We start from the raw sequence: 24,360 nt of genomic DNA, 5'->3' as shown, positions 1-24,360 counted from the left end.
TTAGCCTTTCCCGGCTACCTCCGCGCCTGCCAGAGACGGCAGCTCGCAAAGGCCAAACTTAGTGGGCGGAAGAGCGCGCTGCTTCAGCTACCCAGGGCTGGGGACGGTGACGGCTGGCCGTCCCCAGCAGACCTAGAAGCAGATGCAGGATGGAGCGAGAGGGCGGCGGCGGCAGCCTCTTTTTCCGTGGTCTCCAGAACCGCCCCCACGAGAAGATGAAGCTGAGAACGAGAAAGTCCACCTTGTACCTCAGCCAGCAGAAGAGCACTGGGCACGGCGGAGGTGAGTGAGTGGGTGTGGAAGACGAGCGGAGTGGCGGTGGCGGGAAATCGCCGACACTGAGCGAGGGCTCCATCTGCTGGGGTGGGGGGGGGGGGCAGGGGCAAGAAATCACTTTGCTTTCGAGAAGGGATCCTCGATCCCTGTCGTTTGCGCGGCGGTGTATTCTGCATTATTTTGTGCCGTCCTCCCCGCAGCCGTGTGAAGTGAGTAGGCATGATGTGGCCATCCCCTTTTCAGAGAGGGGGTCGTCACCCTGGCCCAGTGTTCCCGAGGTTTCGTAGCTACGGAGGGGCTGATTCCTGGAGTGGGACCAGGTCTGACCCCCCGCCGCACTGCTTTTTCTTCACTGCCCCCTCCGCCTTTTCTTTGGTCCTGATGTAATGTTGACAGGAGAAAAATCATCCCAGCAAGTGGGATTTTGATCTGTCGGAGGGGTATTTACTATAAAGATGGGCTCCTCATTCATTATTTATTGTGCGCCTCTTATGTGCCAAGGGCGGTTGTTCAAGGGCCACTTCTGAGTACAGTTTCTTCTGCCTGAGTCTACGGACTAGAGAGAAGGAAAGGAAAGAACAAGGTTTTCGGACAGCAGATACAGTGCAGTCGGGAGGTTTGTTTCTGAAAGATGAAAGTTCAGAAGGGGCATGTATGTGGTGTTGAACGTACCAGTTGTCTGAGAAACATTTAAAATGTGTTCCTGGAGAAGAAGGAAGGAGAGTGGCAGGAACCCGGAATGTTAGCAAAGACTCACAGTGGATCAGAGGCAGGTTGCAAACTCAAGTCCTCAGGAGGCCGGACAGGCAAGGCTAAATATTATATACATAAGAAGTCAAAGCACCCTATATTTCAGTACCAGCCAGTTGTTCCTAGTTGAGCTCTGTGTTGCCAGATCTTAGAGTTTTGATACGCTGCAATACAGATGTTAATATAAAACCTGATTTTTAAATGTTGGCAACTAAATTCACATTAAAAAAAATATTGTCTACAGGCAGTCCATTTGTGATTAAGAGCAGGGCTTTGGAGTCAACATACAGACCCGGTTTTGAATCCTGTTTATTTACAACCGTTTGACTTGGGAGAAGGCAGTTTAACTTCTGAGCCTCAGTTTCCTCATATATAAAATAGGGCTAATGATATTTTCCCCATAGCATTGAGGACTAAATGAGATAGCGCATGTAAAGGAACGAACTCAGTGCCTAGCATATAGAAAGTATCAGTAAGGACTATTTTAAAATGCATAGAGGACCATTTTATATGCTAGTATATGCACATTATACAAAGTGTCCCTTCCTATGTTAGTAATTTGTTAGCTGGTTTCTTTCATTAGATATACATATAGGATAACCTAATTAGCCTAAGGCCTTAGTTAACCCAATCTTTTTCAAAATGTATCTTAATATTCTCTTTATATTAATAAGTTGCCAGAAAGATTGGTGAAGCTCTGGCCTTTGTCTAACTTTCCACCCAGGTCTGCTTTGAGAGTAGTGTGGAGGGGCCAGAGTTCACCACTGCTTTAACAGAACCTGAGCAAGGGGCCAACCAGAGCAGCAGATTTTAGTTCCCCAACTGGAATTTGCCTGACTTTTGTGCTACAATTACCTGTTTGTTCATTTTTTGTTGTTGTTTTTTTTTCAGATCTTCTTGGTGAAAACATTTATCTGGTCTTGTTTACCATAGCATTACGAATATGTAACTGCTTTTTAGTCCAAACAAGTTTTGTTCCAGATGAATATTGGCAGTCTCTTGAAGTTGCACATCACATGGTTTTCAAATATCCTTTGTAGTTTCTTTTCTGGACTAGAAATGTGTATTCATCTTAGGAACTGTGTCAGCTCCATGACATATTTTCAATAAATCTTCCATATTTTCTCCAAATAATTTTAACTTATAAAAGTGTGCCCTTATTTTACGCTAATATTTCTTCTATATCTTTCTTTGATGTTAGTGTACCTGACTCAGCCTTTAGCATATATTCCCAAAGGGTTCAGTAATGTGGAGGATATAGATGAAGTAAAAAATGCATTCCTGCTTTGAAGAAGTTAACAGTTTAGTTGGCCAACTGCATTTTTACTTCAGATATCCAGTGTAAAATACTATTTTTTTAAGCTTCTTTGCCAAAAAATAAAAGTGTTTTATATATAGAACTGAAAAGAGGTTTTGTTTCAGTGCTATTTAACATTAATCCTTAATATTACTAATTATGGTTATTTGACTTGGGAATGGAGAGAAAGATTGAGGGGTTACACTTACCCCTTAATCTTTGCAAGCATATACAAGATTCTGCACCTTTTGGGGAAAGATAGTGTTCAGTTGCTGGTAAGTTTAAATAAAAGTAATCAAAATAGTCATTAACAGATTTATTCCATCCCTTTAAGGTTAATGTATATTAACTAAATGATAATATTGGTATCATGAAGTTTGTTTTTAAAAGACTACTGTTGCTAAACTCAGACCGCATCTGGGAAGCCCAGGGTTCAAAGACACACTGTGATGTGTAACTGTTCAATATGTGCTAAAACATAAGACTGAGCACGAAAGTGTTCTGCTGTGAGCAATCCTGTTAAGATATACAGACTCTCAGAATGACTACATTATATATTATTCGTACTTTAGAAGTAAATTTCCGTCATAAAACAATCACTTAAGAGCAGTGTTGTATCTTGCTTTTTTTAACTTGTGAGCAGAAGATCATGTTATATGAGCCTATGAAGACTAAATACATGTAAACCCACTCAGGATTTAGTGTTGAAATTACAAATTAGGAAAATTAATTTGACAAAAATATAGTGATATATACAATCATTGTGCTATGTAGTAATTAGCCATCAATAGTGAGCAGGGTTGTAATCCCTAGATCATGAACTTTGGGGGTCAGTCACCAGGAGAGGATACAAAAGAACTAATGGTGCAAAAGTTTTTCTAACCTCATTCTCAATATCTTTAAGCTATCATCAAGCTGGACTCAGAAGTTTGGGCCTTCCCCATTTTCTGTTAGGGAAGTGGCCCAGAATTCCAAAGGCAGTCTAAATCCTGAAGGGTTTTTTGAAGCCTGGAAAGACACTGAGGTTCTGGAGTTTTGGGTTTTGTTTTGTTTTGGTTTTCTTAGGCTGTATTGTACCCTCCCCTTTGCAACGATATTTGATTACCCATTATTGAGAAACAGGACCATATCGGTAAAATTGATGCTTCATTTGGGAATATCACAGGGAAGGAAAATTGAGAGCAGTTAACACATGTAGAAGTTAGGAACTATGAATTCTCTTTCCTTCTCTCAGGGCTACCCACTAGCTTCTAGATCAAGAAGGATATTCATAAACACTTGAAACAGGGCAAATATATATAACATCCCAGAAAGTAGGTTATATTATGAATGAAGGAGTCTTCAAGATTGAAAAACTTCCTATTCCTCCACGATCAATCCACTGCCCTCAACCTGTAGCTGACCCACCTGGCCATTTTGTGATTTAAAGGAAACCTCCTCTCGTCCCCATCCCACCCCACTCCAATACCCCTCCACCCCTGAAAAAACCTCTATCCTACCTGGAACTTCAGCAGATAGAGAACCATTATGATGCTATCAGTCATTCATACTCTCATATTGATTATTTTAAAATATAGATTATACAATTTTGAAACTAGAAGGGTCAGAGAAGGGATGAAGAAAATAGACCAAAGTCACAGCATGTTAAAAGCTAAAACTAGATCCTAGGTCTACTTATTTACAGCCTAGTGTTCTTTCCAGATAGCTTCTCTCTAAATTGCGTAAGGTGTGTGAAAAGAACTAGGGATGGCTTAAAGCTCTGCTGTCCAATATGGTAACCACTAGCCACCTGTGGCTACTGAAGACTTGAAATGCAGCTAGTCCAAATTGAGAAGTGCTATTAGTGTAAAATACATACCAGACATCAAAGAACTAATACAAAATAAGAATGTGAACTATTTCTGTAACTTTTATATAGATTAAATGTTGAAATGATAGTTTAGATATAATGAGTTAAACAAAAGCACTAAGATTAATTTTACCTGTTAGAGATTTTTTTTTTTTTTTTACTTTTTGACTACTATAAAATTTAAAATTTGGTATGTGGCTCACATTGCATTTCTACTGGACAGCGCTGGCTTAGAATATGTGAGAAGAAAGAGGGATAAGAAGGGAGACCTGTGGGAGTACCACAGTGGGGGCTTTGAACAGTCAGGAGATGGCACAAGGGCATGTGGCTCCTAGAGCTTAAGGGAGGAGGATCTTAAAGAGCAGGAGTGTAGAAAGGTAAGCCGCCAACACAGGCCTCACCTTCAGGGTTTACCCCTGGCATGTTCCTGCTCCTCTTTACCCCACTGCCCTAGTTGTTATTTTCCAGAAGCCATGTGTAACTGTTTAATTCTGGTCAGGTCCTTATAACCTGGAAAATGATATCTTAAAAGTCTGGAGAGACTGCTAATAACTGGGAATTTACAACTCCACTTATTTTTGTGTTGAGCTAAAATCTACCTTCTCTTAAATTCAAGATTTCTACATGACAACCCTTCAAAAAAGTTTTATTTATCCAGGATAAATAATCTCCAGTTCTAAACCTCATAATCAGATAATGTCCTCTAAACATCTTGTAATTTATTAATGTCCATCTTAATATGTGGGTCTCGAAACTGAACACAATATTGAAAGCTAGCTCAGAATATAGTGAGACCATTAACTTCATAAATACTATACTTCTCTCAGTGCACAAGAATCCTTTTAGTCTTTTAGTGGCTACCTCAACACTCAGCTCCTATTAAGTCTGTAGCAAAATTAACTTTTTACATGAAGTACTTTCATACCTGGGAGGTGAGGAGGAAGCTTACAGATTCTTATGCAGGGCAAACAGAAGGTGAGTACAGAGGTGCCTCTTACTGTATTTTACAGTGCACAGTTTATGTGGAATTATGAAGTACAATGTACCTTTAACTCTAAGATTTAAACATTTATTTACAGATTATTGATAAAGGATGTAAAGCTAAAGTGTTAGAAGCCACTGACAACTGAAAGTAAAGCGGCTCTAATTATAATGTAAAATTAGTGAAGTTTGATCCAACAAAAATACAGATTTACATATAAATTTTTAGAAACACATCTTTTGAGCAAACTAAAATTAAGCTGTGATCTACCAGCAAGTGTTACTTTGTTAATAACTGTGACACATTTTAAAACTCAAAGATGCTAATGTATAACATTAGAATCATTAACTGTAATTAAGTTATAATACATTTACTCTTTCTTTTTACTCTTATTCTTTAGTGTCATCTGACTGGATACCATGTTACATGTTTCTGTAATTATAGATTACTTAAAGCTTTAAAAAAAAAGTAACATTATTTTATTATCTATGTCGTAGGATAGGGGAGCAATGTAACTTAGTAGCTAAGAGCTTTGGAGTCAGGCTGACTTGGGTTTGAATCCTGACCTCCACACTAACTAGCTCTGCAGCCTTGGGGAAATTAACCTCTCTATGCCTCAGTTTTCTCATTTATAAAACAGTACCTGTTAGAAGCACTGAATCAGCTGATATACATAAAGTACTTAGTACCATACTTAGCATACAGTAGGGTAAATGTTTCATAAAAAATTACCTACTGTTATACTACTGAAAAGAACTATATGTGCTTCTAAAATAGAACCTTCACACAATGAAATGGTCTGCTGGCTATTTAAAATTAGTAGTGTTGTAATATATATATATTACAGAGAGAATGAGAATGAGAAAACTACCTTTTGGTATTTCCATGAAAATTAATGTAATTTTTAACGTATAAATTATTTTTGCAGAAGAATGGAATAATATATCTTTTTTTTAAACTAAGAATGGCTTTCGATTGATAGTTGGGTCAGCTTGTTGATTTCTTATGATTTTAAAGTATGAACCAACAGATGTTTTTAATATCTTTTTTTTTTTTTAACTAATGAAGATTTGGATTCCTAGACTTGCCCAAGCACTTCTGTCTGCTATAGCAGACTTGAGGCTTTACTCATTAATGAAGCAACTAGAAAATCAGCAAGTGGCAAGATGGGTGGTAAGTCCTAAACACTTTAGAAACTGTATGTCAGTTACTTCATTCCTACAAGCATGAAGCACATGAACAGGTCAGTCAATATGATTGATTCCCAAAACAGTTTCTGAAGGTAATTTGTACAACTTTATAGGGGTACTTCCATAATTAAGAACAGTAAAATGCAAGTGGACATGCTATCTCTCTCCTTCTGAATGAGCCCTAGGTGGCAGAAGCCACTGATACCCTCCAACACTATGAGAGGCTAAACCCTAGGACCCAGCCTTGGGAAGCACCATGACTCGGAACTGAGTCCTTGCCTCACTTTCCATAATATTCAGTAGGAATAGTTCTAAACCACTGCCTACCTCACAGATCACCTCAGCTGTTTACAACCCTTGTTCACTCTTCCTCCAGCTACCTGAGACATATCTTTTCACTGATGCACTCTTTCTCTTCTGGCTAGAATGGTAGAAATAGCTGGACTTTGCAAGAGAATGTGGTATAGAAGACTGTCTTTTGTCATTTGGCTCATTTCACAGTGGGGAGATAGATTCTCAAACTCCCATTCAAATCTTGAATGGATTTTCCCATTTAAACCGTAAGTAAGCTTATATGAGCCAACTTAGAAATCTTACTGCCTTTTTTATATTTCTGTTAGCAAATATGTTCCAAATTCCAAGTAACCAATGTACCAACACATTTCTGAAATATTGTTAATTAATATTAACAATTTATTATTAATAGGACATATTTCTGCAGGTAGTGTGTTGATTTGCATTAAAAAGACAGATTGCTTTAGCGATTGAGTCCTTGATAATTGATTCAAGGATTAAGTCAATCTCTTTAATTTGTGCTTAATACACACTGTCGAAGGCTGAACCTAAAATGGCAAAGGCATAATGCCTTTGAAATCCTTCCTCCAAAGTAGCAGCACTAGGATCTTCTAGCTCAGGAAGAGCCTTTAACTGCACAAAAATTGGGAACATATTTTAAAGTCTGTATTTGAAGAGATAGGAAGCTGGTACGATGTTTAATACCCTTGCAAGAACTAATAAGTTTCTTTTAAGGCATTTGTTTTGTAGACTGAATGATGCTTCTGTTTGTGTGTTCCACCAAAAAGTGGTTTATTAATTTAGTCCATTTCCAAATTAAAATTTAATGATGTTTCCTGATAGTCATGATTTTTTCTCTCTTACGTTGTCTTAAATTTTCCACCAAGAAACAGGACAACATTCCAAGCAAGGTCAATAAAAATCAGTCAAAATACTTGTCAGTAATATAAGACAATTGGAGGAATGCTGATTGTGAGACTCTAGTTATGAATTTCATTCTTCTCTGAACTCTCATCAAAGAATCTGTGTTTTATGTCTTTTATTAGTGTGAAGTGAGATTTAAATCAAATGCAATGCCACAAAAATGTACCTGCAAGTATGAACTTAACTTTAACAAATACAGACCTGGTATCATAGATGTGCTTGATATAACTTCTTAAAAACAATGTTTGGACATGCCCACTTTTAACATTATTTAGACTTGCTTGCTATTTTCCTTAGAATACTAAGCTTTTCCATTTCCCACTCCATATACGTTTGCTTATAATTGTTCTTAGTTTTTTTGCCAGTTATGCTCTTGGTTCACGTGGTATTGCTGTACCAGAACTCTTACAAACACCATGGAAACTGTTCTCACTATAACTGCTCTTTTCTACTATCCTTTGGAAGGTTCAAAGTTTATGAACAGGTGAGTAACAGTACTGTTATAATTATGTACAAAACTCTAAAGCATGCTTTTGAAAAATCTTAAATCATCAATATATTGCAATGTCCAGTGGACCCCCTAATGCTCATGAAGGCTTTTAGAACCACAAATTCACAGTTGATGTATTTATTATAGCAGGAAAGAGATATACTCAAACCAGATAATTAAGGAGAGTTTAATAAAAGGACTGTTTACAAAGGTGTAAACAATGTTTGGAAAAGCTAATAAGGGGATACCATAGTACCCAAGGGCTAGTCACAACAGGAAGTTTCAATTACCCTTTGGCCCCAAGGAGCAAGGAGAGGAAAGTTACTGAAATCCATAGAGCTGTAACTTTGAGAGGACCCCAACAGGAGAGGGGCACAGCCAGCCTTTAACCATAGCAAGGAAAGAGCAGGGTGAATAAAACACCCTGACTCTTCTGCCCTGCTGTTAACCAATACTAATGAGAAGCCAAAAAGCAAGATAGCCCATTGATATAGTCCATAAAGGTCAGCCTCCCTGCATATTGAGCAGGTGAAGAGTAGAGAGCATATCTGGATGGGCAAATAGAAAACATATGGACCTGGTTTGGGTTTATATAAATTGGTATAAAATACCAAGCAAAGGGAACATGAGAAAAGGCACAGAGCTATAAAAGGGCTTCATTGTATTCTGGGCAGGTTGTCCAGAGGAGCTAATGTGTGGTAGGATGTGTGGGAGAAGAGAAGAATGAGGGATAAGGCTAGAATGGAACTTTGCCTTTCTCCAGAATTTGGACTTTACAGGTAGCAGCTTACCACTGGTGGCTTTCGAGAAGCATGACATAATCTGATTTAGTAGCAGTATTTAGGATATACCGAAAGGGAATAAGCCAGAAAATTTGGGAATCTAGTTAAGAAAATTTGGGAATCTAGTATCCATTCTCCCTTATATGTAAGGTTTTTGGGAGGATCAAGTCAAATAAGATCATTTCTGCATTAGACTCTCGACTGCAAGAATAGGCATTCACTTAGGTTACCTATAGATGAGGATATCTAAACATTGATTTCTATCAAATGAGAATATTACAACAGCTCTCAAGAATTAAATGAGACTCTATGGACAGTATATAGCGTATAGCACATGACCTATTACAAAGTAAGTGTTCAGTAAGTACTGATGATTGACAATGATATTAAGTAATATTTCTGGGAAATTAAAAAAAAAGACTATGAAAAGATTCCAAACAAGTGACACAACTGTGAAAAGATTCTAGAGTAGTGAGAGGACTTGATGTAAAATGATGGCAATGAGAATGGGGAGGAAACACAGTGGATGTGTGGGATGAAAAGTTTCTATTTAAGGTGACTCCAAATTTTAAGACTGAGAAACTGAGTGATACCATTAACTTAAACATTAGACACTAAATAGGTTTGAGGGAAAGGTGTGGAGCTTATTTCATACAGTTTGATTTTGAATGCCAGTAAGAAATTTATGTAGAAATATTCAGAAAGGAGTAAGAAATCCAAGTCTGAAAATTTGGAGTGAGGTTAGGTAGGCCTAGATATATCTGGGCATCCCCTAGGTAGTTTCACTATAGCAGAATTTGCAATTAGGCTGTCTGCAAGTCAGACCAAGCCACAAATGTTTTATTTCACCTACACAGTGTTTGTTTTTTAACTACTTGGCAAAGTTTTTAAATTGGGAGATCTTACCTAAAATCTGGATTTCTAGTTCCTCTTGAAAAAAAATGTAAGGCCTGTTAACATTTTGGGCCAGGATTCCTTCATGATGATATCAGAGCCCCCATGCAGCCAATATCACACAATTTTTATTACTTATCTGGTCTCTGTAAGCATTTGAACTTGAAATCCCTGCTGTTACATCTTCACCAACATTGGAAATTTCTTTATAGTTACTTATTAGTTAATAGGTATGTAATGGTACCATAAAGTTGTTTTATTTTACCACTGTCTGTAGTCCTCATGATTAAATTATCAGGTGCTCGCCTTCAACCCTTTATTGAGAGAAGTCCTAATAGTAAAAACCCACATTTCTATCCATGATCATATAGGGTTTTATAAGTAAGATTTTTTTTAAAAAAATCAGGTGTATATACACATCTTTCAGTTGGACAAAATTACCAGCTTACATTCAAAACAAAACCACATGTGCCCAGATTTTCCTTATAAAATGGGGACTGTCTTTTATCTCTTTTATCTCTTTAGGAGAGACTTGATCATTTTTCCACCAGGAAAGCGACTGGCAGAGTTGTACGGTTAAAAGATGGTATACCTTTCAGTAAACAAGATAAACATTAGGACACAGAATAACTTCTTACTTGAAAATACTAGAATATTAAAGCTGGAAAAGACCTTACATATTACCTCTCTTTATGGATGAGAAAAATTAAGAGCCAGAAGTTTAAGTAACTTCCCCAGGTTCACATAGCTATTTATACCAAAAGGAAAATGCTCTCATTGTTTTAAAAAAAAATGTTATACCACAGCGTAAATAGATAACTTCTGAACTCATTTCCTAGTTGTCTTGACAATACCTTTTCCTTGCTTATAGTGTCAAGTACTCATCCCTGGTGGCTCTTGCCTTTATAATTCGTCCCACAGCTGTTATTCTGTGGATACCTTTGCTGTTCAGACATTTCTGGCAAGAACAGAGAAAGCTTGATCTTATTCTACATCAGTTTTTACCTGTAGGGTAAGTATGGCTACAATCCATATATTAATTTTAAAAACCTATAAATTATAAACAAGATTTTACATCTTTTAGTCAGTTACATCTTCTAACGTCAATGAGAATTGTCAGACCAAGGAAACATAGTATTTCCAATTTTACATGTTATATTTTTATTTGTGATTCTGAAGTATTTTAATTTGCTTAAGTGAGGATCTTGGCAATCTTTCTAAATTAGAACTTTCCTATGCTTTATTTCTTAAATATTTTTCAAATTTTTTTTTTTTAGAGATACTTGACTCCTTCACATTTGTATGGGGCTTTATAATATATGTGTTCACATATTACCTGATTTTCACAATTCTTGGATCTAGGCAATGTAGGTGTTTTTACTTTGTGATACAGAAAATGGAGGGCTTGGTGAAATTAAAAATGAATTATAGCCAGTGTCACTGGGTTGATTGCTCTGATGGAAATGGGATTGAAACCCAGGTCCTCTTAACTACATTTTGAGCTCCTAGGATCAGAATTATCCCAGGTATCTAGTAGAATATCCAAAATAATTATTTATTGAAGGGATGAATGCATTTTGACTCTTAAAACAGTGATCTTTTTAATATACTAGTATTCACTCTGTACAGGTTGTTTTTGGTAGCTATTAAAAAAGGACAAAATCATCCGGTGGCTAAGTTGCCAGTGTTGTCATTTCTCAGATTTATTAGCATTGTTTTGGAAGTAATGCATTCATTCAGCAAATATTTATTTAATCCTAGTATGTGCTAGGTGTCGTTCCAGATGCTGGAGATACAGCAATTTAACAAAACAAAGTCCATTCCTTCATGAAGTATACATTCTAGTGGCGGGGAGACAGCTAGAAACATATGATTAACATGTTTCTCAAATGACAATAAGTGCTATAGGGAAAAATCATGAGAGCCTGCAGATGAAATTACAGCCCCAGTCAATATCCTGACAAGTTATGAGACCTTGAGTCAGAGACACCCAGTTAAGCTGCGCCTGGATTCTGGACCCACAGAAACTGAGATAATAAATGTTCATAGTTTTTGGTTACCACATTTTGGGGTAATTTGTCATGCAGCAATAGATAATACAGAGTTTGTTACTTTTAAAAAGTTTGCTTAAATATAGCTTCTGTCAATGAAAGATCTTTCAAAACGATATTCAGTTGGTAAAACTTTTAAAGCATTTTTAAACTGGCTTTTGATGCAGGGCACTTTGCAAAGCCATATGCCACTGTTGGATTTTCAGCAAGTTCAGAATGTTAATCACCCTTTTATTTTGTTTTTCAGATTTGTCACTTTGAGTTTCTCTCTGATAATTGATCGTATTTTTTTTGGTCAAGTAAGTAAAATTATGTTTTTTTTTATTTAAAAAAAACTATTTTAATGTAATCATTTGTAACACTAAAAACTCAACCTTACTTTTTAATCCATGAATATCTGGGAGCATAATCAAATCATTTTTTTAATGATATGGGATATATTAGAAAAAAACTACTAGCATATGCCTTTGGTTAACTTTGCTGTGCTTTCTATATAACAGAATTGTATATTCCTAATTGAAGTTCAAGAATCCATTTTCAGGCATTTTTGTCAGGTCTGAACATTTCTGTCAGGTTTGTAACAATAAAGGTTAATTTTTAAATGATTTTAATTGACCTCAATTATTCAGAATTCAAATTAACCAGAATATTCTTTAAGCATCTGATTTGGCATTTTAATCTTATGACTATTGGTAATGCCTTTGGTTGTTTTTAAGTTCCCTGTTTTTAAGTCACTCATGGGTTCTGGAATCAGATGCCACTGTCTGAGGCCTAGTGCCCTCATTATTAGCTGTAAGACATTGGACAAGTTGTGTATCTTTCTTGCCAGTTTCCTTATCTGGAAATAATTGTGATACCTGTCTCTTACGGTTGGAAGACTAAATGAAATAATACATGTAAAACGCTTACAACACTGCATGGCACAAGTGAGCACTTAATGTTAGCTGCTGTGTCATTACCTACTTTATGCTATAATTCAAACTGCAATGTTTTCAAAGCTTTATCTTAATAGGTAATATCTGATGCCATAAGGTAGAACAGTAAAAATTTTAATATGGGTACCAAACACATATACTCATAAAAATTATTTTTAAGGATTCTCTTTACGTCCAGTTGTATGTAAAACTTAACACTGTCATAACATTTATTCATACTTGCTTGAATCTCAAGAACCCAGTGTTTCACAAATTAACAAAAAACACATTAGTACTTAGAACATAAAAAAATTAATAAAGAATGATTTCATTGTTATTACAAATGACAATGAAAACACAACTATACAAAATCTATGGGATGCAGCAGAAACAGTTCTTAGATGGAAGTTCACCAAGATACAGCCCTTCCTCAAAAAACAAGAAAAATCTCACATAAACAACTTAACCTTACCACTTAAAAGAATTAGAAAAAGAAGAACAAACAAAACCTAAAGTCAGCAGAAGGAAGGAAATAATAAAGATTAGAGAGAAAATAAATAAAATAGAGATTTAAAAAAATAGAAAAAAATCAATAAAACCAAGAGCTGGTTCTTTGAAAGGGTAAACAAGATTGACAAACCTCTGGCCAGGCTCACCAAGAAGAAAAGAGAGAGAACCCAAATAAACAGAATAAGAAATAAAAGGGGAGACATAACAACCGATACCACAGAAATACAAAAAACTATAAGGGAATACTATGAACAATTATATGCCAACAAAATTTGACAACCTAGAAGAAATGGACAAATTTCTAGAAACATTCAGCCCACCAAAAATGAATCAAGAAGAAACAGACCTATTGTATAAAACAGGGAACTCTACTCAGTGCTGGCTCTGTGGTGACCTAAATGGGAAGGAAATCCAAAAAAGAGGATATATATATATGTATAGCTGATTCACTTTGCTGTACAGTAGAAACTAACACAACCTTGTAAAGCAACTATACTCCAATAAAAATTTTTTAAAAAGAAGAAGAAATAATTTGGACAGACCAATCACTAGAGGTGAAACAATCTGTAATTTTAAAACTTCCTACAAACAAAAGTCCAGGACCAGATGGCTTCACAGGCAAATTCTACCAAACATACAAAGAAGAGCTTATACTGATCCTTCTCAAACTCTTCCAAAAAACTGAAGAAGAGGGAACACTCCCAAAGATAGTCTATGACGACATCATCACCCTGATACCAAAACCAGACAAAGACACCAGCAAAAAAGAAAATTACAGGGCAATATTTTTGATGAATATAGATGCAAAAATTCTCAACAAAATATTCGCAAACCAAATCCAACAACACCTAAAAAAGATCATACACCATGACGGAGTGGCATTCATCCCAAGTTCACAAGGATGGTTCAACATATGCAAATCAATGTGATATACCACATAAACAAAAAGACAGAAACCACATGATCATCCTAATAGATGCAGAAAAAGCATTTGACAAAATTCAACTTCCTCTGATGATAAAAAACTCTTACCGAAGTGGGTATAGAAGAAACATATCTCAACATAATAAAAGCTATTTGACAAACCCACAGCCAATATAATACTCAATGGTGAAAAGCTGAAAGCCTTCCCACTAAAATGTGGAACAAGACAAGGATGCCCACTCTCACCTCTTCTATTCAACACAGTATTGGAAGTCCTACCCAGAGCAATCAGACAAGAAAAAGAAATAAAAGGTATCCAAATTGGAAGGGAAGAGGTAAAATTGTCATTATATGCAGATGACATGATACTATATATGGAAAAACCTAAAAACTACTAGAACTGATAAACGAATTCAGCAGGTAGCAGGATACAAGATCAACATACAGAAATCAGTTGCATTTCTTTACACTAACAATGAAATATCAGAAAGGGAATGTCAAAAAACAATATCTGGGACTTCCCTGGTGGCGCAGTGGTTAAGAATCTGCCTGCCAATGCAGGGGAGATGGGTTCAAGCCCTGCTCTGGGAAGATCCCACACGCTGAGAAGCAACTAAGCCCATGCACCACAACTCCTGAGCCTGCGCTCTAGAGCCCACGAGCCACAACTACTGACCCCGTGTGCCTAGAGCCCGTGCTTCGCGACAAGAGAAGCCACCACAATGAGAAGCCTGCGTACCACAATGAAGAGTAGCCACTGCTTGCCACAAATACAGAAAGCCCGCATGCAGCAACGAAGACCCAAAACAGCCAAAATAAATTAAAAAAAAAAAATCTTTCAAAATTGCACCCCCCAAAATAAAACACTTAGGAATAAACCTGACCAAGGAGGTGAAAGAATTATACACTGAGAATTATAAAACATTAATGAAGGAAACCGAAGACGATTCAAAGAAATGGAAAGATACCCTATGCTCTTGGATTGGAAGAATTAAGATTGTTAAAATGGCCATACTACCTAAAGCAGTCTACAGATTTAATGTGATCCCTATCAAATTACCCATGACATTTTTCACAGAACTAGAAGAAATAACCCTAAAATTTATATGGAACCATAAAAGACCCAATATTGCCAAAGCAATCCTTAAGAACAAAGCAGGAGGCATAACCCTCCCAGACTTCAGACAATACTACAAAGCTACAGTAATCAAAACAGTGTGGTATTGGCACAAATACAGATATATGGATCAATGGACCAGAACAGAGAGCCCAAAAATAAACCCACACACCTACAGTCAATTAATCTTTGACAAAGGAGGCAAGAATATGCAATGGGAAAAAGGCTCTTCAGCAAGTGGTGCTGGGAAAGTTGGACAGCTGCATGTAAATCAATGAATTTAGAACATACCCTCACACTACACACAAAAATAAACTCAAAACGGCTTAAAGACTTAAATATAAGACATGACACCATAAAACTCCTAGAAGAGAACATAGGCAAAGCATTCTCTGACATAAATCATACCAACGTTTTCTTAGGTCAGCCTCCCAAGGCAACAGAAATAAAAGCAAAAATAAACAAATGGGACCTAATCAAACTTAAAAGCTTCTGCACAGCAAAGGAACCATAAACAAAATGAAAAGACAACCTACAGAATGGGAAAAAATATTTACAAACAATGAGACTGACAAGGGCTTAATTTCCAAAATATACAAACAGCTCATACAACTCAACAACAACAAAAGACACAACCCAATTGAAATATGGGCAGAAGACCTAAATAGACATTTCTCTAAAGAAGCCATGGCCAACAGGCACATGAAAGGATGCTCAACATTGCTTATTATTAGAGAAATGCAAATCAAAACTTCAATGAGGTATCACCTCACACCAGTCAGAATGGCCATCATCAGAAAGTCCACAAACAATACATGCTGGAGAGGGTGTGGAGAAAAGGGAACCCTCCTACACTGTTGGTGGGAATGTAAGTTGGTACAGCCACTGTGGAAAACAGTATGGAGTTTCCTCAGAAAACTGAAAATAGAATTACCATATGATCCAGCGGTCCCACTCCTGGGCATATATCCAGACAAAACTCTAATCCAAAAAGATACAGGCACCCTTATGTTCACAGCAGTACTATTCACAAGACACGGAAACAACCTAAATGTCCATTGCAGATAAATGGATAAAGATGTGGTATGTGTACACACACACACACACACACACACACACAATGGAATACTACTCAGCCGTAAAAAGGAACGAAATAATGCCATTTGCAGCAACATGGATGGAACTAGAGATTATCATACCAAGTGAAGTAAGTCAGGAAGAGAAAGACAAATACCATATGGTATTACTTATATGTGGAATCTAAAGTATGGCACAAATGAGCTTATCTACAAAACAGAAACAGACTCACATAGAGGACAGACTTATGGTTGCCAGTAGGGAGGGAAGGATTGGCAGTTTGGGATTAGCAGATGCAAACTATTATATAGATAATAGGTAAACAACAAGGTTCTATTGTATAGCACAGGGAACGATATTCAGTATCCTATGATAAATCATAATGGAAAAGAATATATAAAGAAGACTGAGTTCAGGCTTCCCTGGTGGCGCAGTGGTTAAGAATCCACCTGCCAATGCAGGGGACACGGGTTCAAGCTGTGGTCCAGGAAGATCCCACATGCCGCGGAGCAACTAAGCCTGGGCTCCACAACTACTGAGGCAGCATGCCACAACTACTGAAGCCCGTGTGCCTAGAGCCCATGCTCCGCAACAAGAGAAGGCACTGCAGTGTGAAGCCGCCCATGCAGAGCAACGTAGAGTAGCAACGAAGACCCAACACAGCCAAAAATAATAAATTTATTTTTTTTAAATTAGTTCATATTCAAAATTATTAATATAAACTACGGTCTGGTGTTTAGACTTCACTCTGATTTAATTTCATGATTCAGCCAAATTTCCTAATGCCAAAGATTCATACTTGGCACTAACACATTTCTATTTCTTTTTCCTTCGATGATGCCAGTGGACTCTGGTTCAATATAATTTTTTGAAATTTAACGTGCTGCAGAATGTGGGATCATTTTATGGTTCTCATCCATGGCACTGGTACTTCAGTCAAGGATTTCCAGCTGTCCTGGGTACTCACTTACCCTTCTTTATTCATGGCTGCCTTCTAGCCCCAAAGAGGTACAGGATATTTTTGGTGACTGTGCTGTGGACACTGCTAGTTTATAGGTAAGATTTTATTTATTCAAATAGTTCACTACTTAAATGTTACCAAGAAGTTAACTAAATTATTTAAAAGGTAAACTGTTTATCTTTTGTAGGTGCATTAATTCTTATGATTTGTTAGTGGGGATTATTTAGCAGATGGAAAATGTAATAATTATGCTGGTACTCAGACAGACTGAATACTTCTGATACAGTTTGCTTAATATGGATGGATACATTCAATTTTTAAAGAGGTTGAACAAATTGTATTTGCTTTTAAAAAACAGAAACTGCCAAAATTTTAAGTATTGAAGGACCAGAGAAATATTTTGAAAATGTATGCGCCTTTATTTGAAATTTGAGTAATATAACTTACTTGGATTGGTAATAGAAATCCTTTTTTTAGAATGCAGTTGTACTTTAGAATATCGCATTGACATCAAATGTTAGGATTACTTTTAACACATCATCATCACCTTATAACTAAAGAAGAATGAGACTGATTCCTAAAGCATGAAATTCAGTCTCAGTAATTACAAAAACAGATCAGGTTAATTATATTCTTTTTAAATACATTAACTTCTCAAACCATCATTTAATATAAAAAAATAATATTTTCTTTGAATATCTTTTTTTACTATAGCATGTTGAGCCACAAAGAATTCAGATTTATCTATCCAGTTTTACCATTTTGTATGGTGTTCTGTGGTAAGTATTTTCATATAATAGAGAAAAAAACCAATTATAAAGAAACAGTTAAAAGACAATCAATGCTTATTAAACTCTAAAATATTATTTATTTTCTACTAGGCTAAATAAGAATTGCTCCTTAATTACAAATTGAGTATATTACTGCAGCATTCCCTTTTTGCAGCCTAAATATCCTTTTTCCTGTGTCCTGTGAGACAAAAACATAAGGATCCAGTATCCATAACACCTTTTGGTGGTGGTGTTTCTGGCTGTCAGAAATCTTCCACTAAAAAGTAATACAACATGTCTATTTTAGAATAGCTAATTTAAATTTATGGTTAAACTACAAAGTTCTACATTCCACAAATGAAAAATGTACACTGAAACTAGTTTTTAATGCTTTACACACATCTATCCCTTCAAGACTCACTCTAATGCATATGCAATTTTTAAAGTGATTCACACCTCTGACTTAGTTTTTAATCTTTTCTCTATTTTTCCACTAGGTTTTTTTCAGTAAGTTTCTTACTTATGGCTGCTAAAAAGTCTTATATTACTCGGCTCTGGAAAATATGAATTTTTTCATTGGTTGGTTTGGAAAATTTACGAATTAAAACTTTATTAACTTCAAGTTTAATTCAGAATGAGTGTTGGCTTCCTTCAAATAATAATCACTAAAAAAATCACTGGACTAAGGAGGGAAGAAATGAGTAATCAACTGGGCCTGGAGGCTCAGAAAAACTGGGAAGTTAATGGTACCAAACTTTTTACTTAAAAAAAAAAAAAAAACCTCCGAACAACCCATCGAGTTAAGCAGCCTTCTTTGACCAAGTATAAGTGATCTCCTGCAGATCTCAGATGTAGTCTCTTCAATTTAGACACAAACATACACATCTATGTATTTGAAACATCTAAAGTTCTGAAACCAAAGTTATTGTCCTATTTATAGTCTTACTTCATATACAAATGCAGGCACAAATAAAAATATAAGCATCTAAGAGCTATTTGGCAAGTTTTAAGAACAGTGGGACCATTTAGCAGAGCAAATATGTTCACAAATCACTATTCAGATTTAAACTTTTTTTTTTTTTTTACAATAACTTGAGTTAGAGTTATAATTGTTTGCTTTTCACCCAGGTAAGCATTGCCAGACTACTGGAGGACAAATATTTCTGTGCACGTTTGGTTTGGTTAATTTACGAACTTGGTTTCATTCCATTTTTATAATCTGGTTTTTCCAGCATTCCACTTCTCTGCTCTGTCTTTACAGAGTGTTTTAAAGACTGAGTTGTCTGAATTCTCATTCCCATTCCAAAAGAGTAAGTCTTTAAGTGGCAGGATCTTGGGTTGGGTTTCTGCTTAATCTGTTTTTACTACAGTGGCCAGTGCAGACTTGCTGGTCTCTGATTAGGCCACTTTGTTTTTCCATATGCTTATCTTTTTAGCAAAACTGCACAGGTACTGTTTCAAAAGTCAGATAAGGATTTTTAAAGAACGGTGGTTCCCCTGCCCTCCCTCCCATTACCATACTCAGAGGCAATCACTTACACTCTTTTAGGTGGTGGTTTTGTTATTTGTCTCCCTCTCTAAATAAAATGCTAATAATGCTCTTAAAGGTTACTGTTTTTGGCATTATCTGACTTCTCACTATGGAAAATGAAAATATAGATTTCCTTAGCAAAGTGGTTTTTTTGTTTTGTTTTGCCACATACAAGAATTACTTTTACAAATTAAAAAAGAAAAATTGTTTAGCATCTCCAAATTGTCCAACACTATAATGAAAGAAAAAAATAATAATAAAACATAAATCGTTCTCTTCCAGAAAGAGATCCATGCCACCACTCATAAACTGACCACTGAAAATCTCCCAGGAGCTTAGTGGTGTATTTTTCTAAGAGGATATTCTGTTATACTTCCTCCAGAATTACTGAGACCTGTATGTACACATCCATTGCTAGTGCTTGGAGATTAAAGTGATAGGTAAATGGAATAAATACCAGTCCTGTTTGTTTAGCAACTATGTACCAGGACAGGCACTGGACATAACATTTTTTTTTAATACTTGAAAAAGGTACTGTTAGGGAAGATAGGGAAACTAATTCCAGAGCTAGAATTCAAATCTGTTTCTGTTAGACTCTCTAGCCATAATCTTTCTGCTATACCTCAATTCCTTTTTCTAGAAAAAGGTCAAGACATGGATGATAATGGATAGTGACAGTGAATGGTCAGAGAAATTACAAAGATGACGTATTGCTGATTTCTTGTTTGTCCATGACAGCATTACAGCTTATACTACACTTCCATGAAAGATTACCAATATAATTTGCAGTTAATATTTGCTTAGCTATAAAACAAAACATTACCAGTGTTACAATTCAGTGTGTCTATCTTTATATAGGATACTCCCTAAACAACCTGAAATTGTGGAAGAAACCAGCTCTAAGTTTCCTGTTTCTATCAAATATGTTCTTTGCCCTCTATACTGGTTTAGTTCATCAACGAGGTACTCTTGATGTCATGACTAATATTCAAGAACTCTGTTACAACAATACAAATATATCTTCAGCTTCAGTACTTATGATGATGCCTTGTCACTCTACTCCTTATTATAGGTAATAAAATTTGTTCACTATATGCTATTATTACGAAAACTACTTTAAAATTCCTTTTGGATTCCTGGATTTAAATTAATTGATCAAATGATTATAAGAAATTTGAAACTGCTATTTATGTCAATGAAAATCATATACAACTTTTAAATAAACTTTAATATTCTATTTTCAAAACAACTTACATTTAAATAATCTGATCAAAAGCCTATATGATATTTTATACTATTTAAAGGTAGTTTAAAATACCATATAGGCTTATTTGATGGTACTCTTAGTAAAGAAATTCACTTATCATTGATCTGTACAAACCTATCGTACATCTTATTATTTACATAATTTTGAAATAATCTCAAAACACTGGATTCAAGTCCAGATTTACTGTTGTACTGTTGCCCTGGTCTTAAACCAGTATTTTTAGTCTCTTTGGATATCAGCTGTCTTGCCTGTAAAAATTAGGGAATTCAATTAGATGATATCCTAATGCTTGGATTAAGTGTGTCTGGGAAATAACACTGAAACTGCCTTTAATTATGCAGGACGTTTAAAAAGACATCACTGGGCTTCCCTGGTGGCGCAGTGGTTGAGAGTCCGCCTGCCGATGCAGGGGACATGGGTTCGTGCCCCGGTCTGGGAAGATCCCACATGCCGCGGAGCGGCTGGGCCCGTGAGCCATGGCCGCTGAGCCTGCGCGTCCGGAGCCTGTGCTCCGCAACGGGAGAGGCCACGCAGTGAGAGGCCCGCGTACCGCAAAAAAAAAAAAAAAAAAAGACATCATTGACGCTATGCTTGTATTTCAGGAAGCTGTATTACTTCACCAATTGCCCAATAAGGGTAAAAGGACAAAGCAAACAGCTTTCCTTTAGAAAATTCTTTACCTATCTGGCTTTAAACAATGTGAAGTTATTTTTCCATGTGCACAGTCAACTTAATATCAAACTTGATGTCATTTTAAGGTAATTTAACACTTTTGGAATACTGTACTTAACTGAATCATTAATGCCAATCATTAATATGCAATTTGGAAATGTCTACCAAAAGCCACAGGTTAGATGGATTTAAGACCCCAAGTATCCCTTTAACTTGAGGATCCTATACTATATAAAAAAGACTAGAGGGCTTCCCTGGTGGCGCAGTGGTTGGGAGTCCGCCTGCCGATGCGGGGGACGCGGGTTCGTGCCCCGGTCCGGGAGGATCCCGCATGCCGCGGAGCGGCTGGGCCCCGTGAGCCATGGCCGCTGGGCCTGCGCGTCCGGAGCCTGTGCTCCGCGGCGGGAGAGGCCACAGCAGTGAGAGGCCCGCGTAACACACACACACAAAAAGACTAGAGCTGCGAGAGGGAGATTCACTCTCCATCCATGCTCTCAGTAGAGTTAACACGGAAGAGAACAGGAATTCTAGAGGCACCAAGATGCTCTCCCATACATGGTTGTAGTGGTTGATATCTTAGGCTTTGTATAGTTCACCTAGTTCTTCTCTTACATTTTTTCAACTTGCAAAATGGAGCACACAAAAAAAAGAAAAAAAAGTCTGATACCTACTTTGGAATATAAGGCTGGCAGCTTTTTCTCAGTTTCTGCTTTCCCCTTGAAGCAAAACCTTCATCTTCAAAATTATAAAAGTCATGAAGTATTTGAAATAACTTTATTTATTTAGGCATTGTTGGGTCTTTGTTGCTGCATGTGGGCTTTCTCTAGTTGTGACGAGCTGGCTTCTCATTGCAGTGGCTTTTCTTGTTGCGGAGTACAGGCTCTAGGCATGTGGGCTTCAGCAGTGGCAGCACACAGGCGCAGTAGTTGTGGCACGCAGGCTCAGTAGTTGTGGCGCAGGGGCTCTAGAGCGCAGGCTCAGTAATTGTGGAGCGCGGGCTTAGTTGCTCCATGGCATGGGGGATCTTCCTGGACCAGGGCTCGAACCCGTGTCCCCTGCATTGGCAGGTGGATTCTTAACCACTGAGCCACCAGGGAAGTCCCAGTCATGAAGTATTAAGGTCTTGTGTAAATTTATTTTGTATGCATTTCATAGATAAAAATAAACTTTTATCACTTATTAATTTTTCTTTTTATAAATTTATTTATTTTTGGCTGTGTTGGGTCTTCGTTGCCACGTGCAGGCTTTCTCTAGTTGTGGAGAGTAGGGGCTACTCTTCGTTGCGGTGCGCGGGCTTCTCATTGTGGTGGCTTCTCGTCGCGGAGCACAGGCTCTAGGCACGCGGGTTTCAGTAGTCGTGGCACGCAGGCTCAGTAGTTGTGGCTCATGGGCTCTAGAGCACAGGCTCGGTAGTTGTGGCACACAGGCTTAGTTGCTCCGTGGCGTGTGGGATCTTCATGGACCAGGGATCGAACCCGTGTCCCACTGGCAGGTGGATTCCTAACCACTGCGCCACCAGGGAAGTCCCTATATTAATTTTCCTGAGGCAAAGTTGTAAACATGGCTTTTTGCATGGCCCAAGTAACTGGCTTAAGTTGTTATGATTCATCAGTCCATCTTTTTTACATACACTCTAGTCTTTCTATGCCACAGTAAAACCATTACTTATTTGAATTTTTATCAGTGAACCCATGTTGCTCTCTATTACTAAATCTTACTTATATAAATATTTAAGAAAAAAAAGGAAAAACTTGTCATGTAAGGATTCAAAGCAGAAAGAGGAAAAGAATCCTTTCTGGTTCATGATCAGTTTTCTACTTTGCCAGATATTACTCTTATTAACAAGCAACATACCCGGTCCCAAAGGCCCCATGCATCCCTGGAACAGCATACTAATGTTATAGACTACTGAGTCCCACAGGCTGCTGACCTACTTCCTGCCCTGAAATGGAGTTTTGCTCTTTAGTTTGGACTTGAAGTTACTGCACAGGTACACAGTGTGAGAATCATATTCTCCATTTTTGAGAAAACTGCATTAAAGGTGTGCCTCCTCACCTTAACTGGAACCTAGTTTAGATTCAGATTTCACATTTTGTTATGTGAGTGTATCTTAAGAGTAATTTGAAAACTTTCACGAAAAAAATTTTTTTTTTACTTCTTGTAACTATAATGGTAACTTTCTTTTTATAGCCATGTCCATCACCCACTTCCAATGAGATTTCTCCAGTGTCCCCCAGACCTGACTGGAAAAAGTGATTATCTTGTTGAAGCAGATATATTTTATCTAAATCCCTTAAAGTGGTTGTATAGAGAGTTTCAAAATGATTCAACGCTGCCTACTCACTTGATCATCTTCAGCATCTTGGAGGAGGTAAGGGAACATGAAAAAAGGTATAACTCAGTATTTTTATTTCACCTCAGGTTTAGCAAACACTCAGGTAAATAGACAACATCACTTTTTTTATGGTCCCTTTCAACCCATATTTTATAACTGGTCTTTTCCCTAGTCCAAATCAGCCCTAGTTCTATAACTACCAAGGAATATATGTTACTTACCATGAGTTAATTATTTTATTAAGAAATTGCATTATTTTATTAAGAAAAGGGTTTCAGAAGAACAAATAGGTCATTCTTAAATTCTTGAAACAGTACTCAGCAAAATGCAGCCTTTATTTACTTAAACATTTATTTACTTCTAGGAAATAAATCCTTTCCTAATTTCAAACAAGTATGAGAGAACTGCTGTTTTCTTCCACACTCACTTTCCGGAGCGTCGAACTGGAAGTCACATATACGTCTATGAACGGAAGTTAAAAGGGAAACTCAACCAAACATGAA

The 24,360-nt window shown here is 37.0% G+C and overlaps 2 protein-coding genes across 2 annotated transcripts in view; one reads left to right on the top strand and one right to left on the bottom strand.

Moving 5' to 3' along the window:
• Positions 1-24,360, bottom strand: part of CCPG1 (cell cycle progression 1) — a 65,489-nt gene that overhangs the window by 2,500 nt on the left and 38,629 nt on the right. The window lies entirely within an intron of this gene.
• PIGB (phosphatidylinositol glycan anchor biosynthesis class B) lies at positions 78-24,359 on the top strand. The gene is made up of 12 exons (XM_060005934.1): positions 78-282; positions 1,918-2,053; positions 2,481-2,598; positions 6,223-6,327; positions 7,916-8,046; positions 10,600-10,740; positions 12,027-12,078; positions 17,166-17,377; positions 17,997-18,061; positions 20,442-20,655; positions 23,713-23,893; positions 24,222-24,359. Exons 1-12 carry the CDS (start codon positions 150-152, stop codon positions 24,357-24,359), a joined length of 1,626 nt encoding a protein of 541 aa, XP_059861917.1. The 5' UTR covers positions 78-149.

This window comes from Delphinus delphis, chromosome 2 (genome assembly GCF_949987515.2).
Source record: "Delphinus delphis chromosome 2, mDelDel1.2, whole genome shotgun sequence".
In the NCBI taxonomy this organism is placed as follows: Eukaryota; Metazoa; Chordata; class Mammalia; order Artiodactyla; family Delphinidae; genus Delphinus; species Delphinus delphis.
Note: the sequence above shows the minus strand (reverse complement) of the source record. Positions and strands in the feature narration are given on the sequence as shown.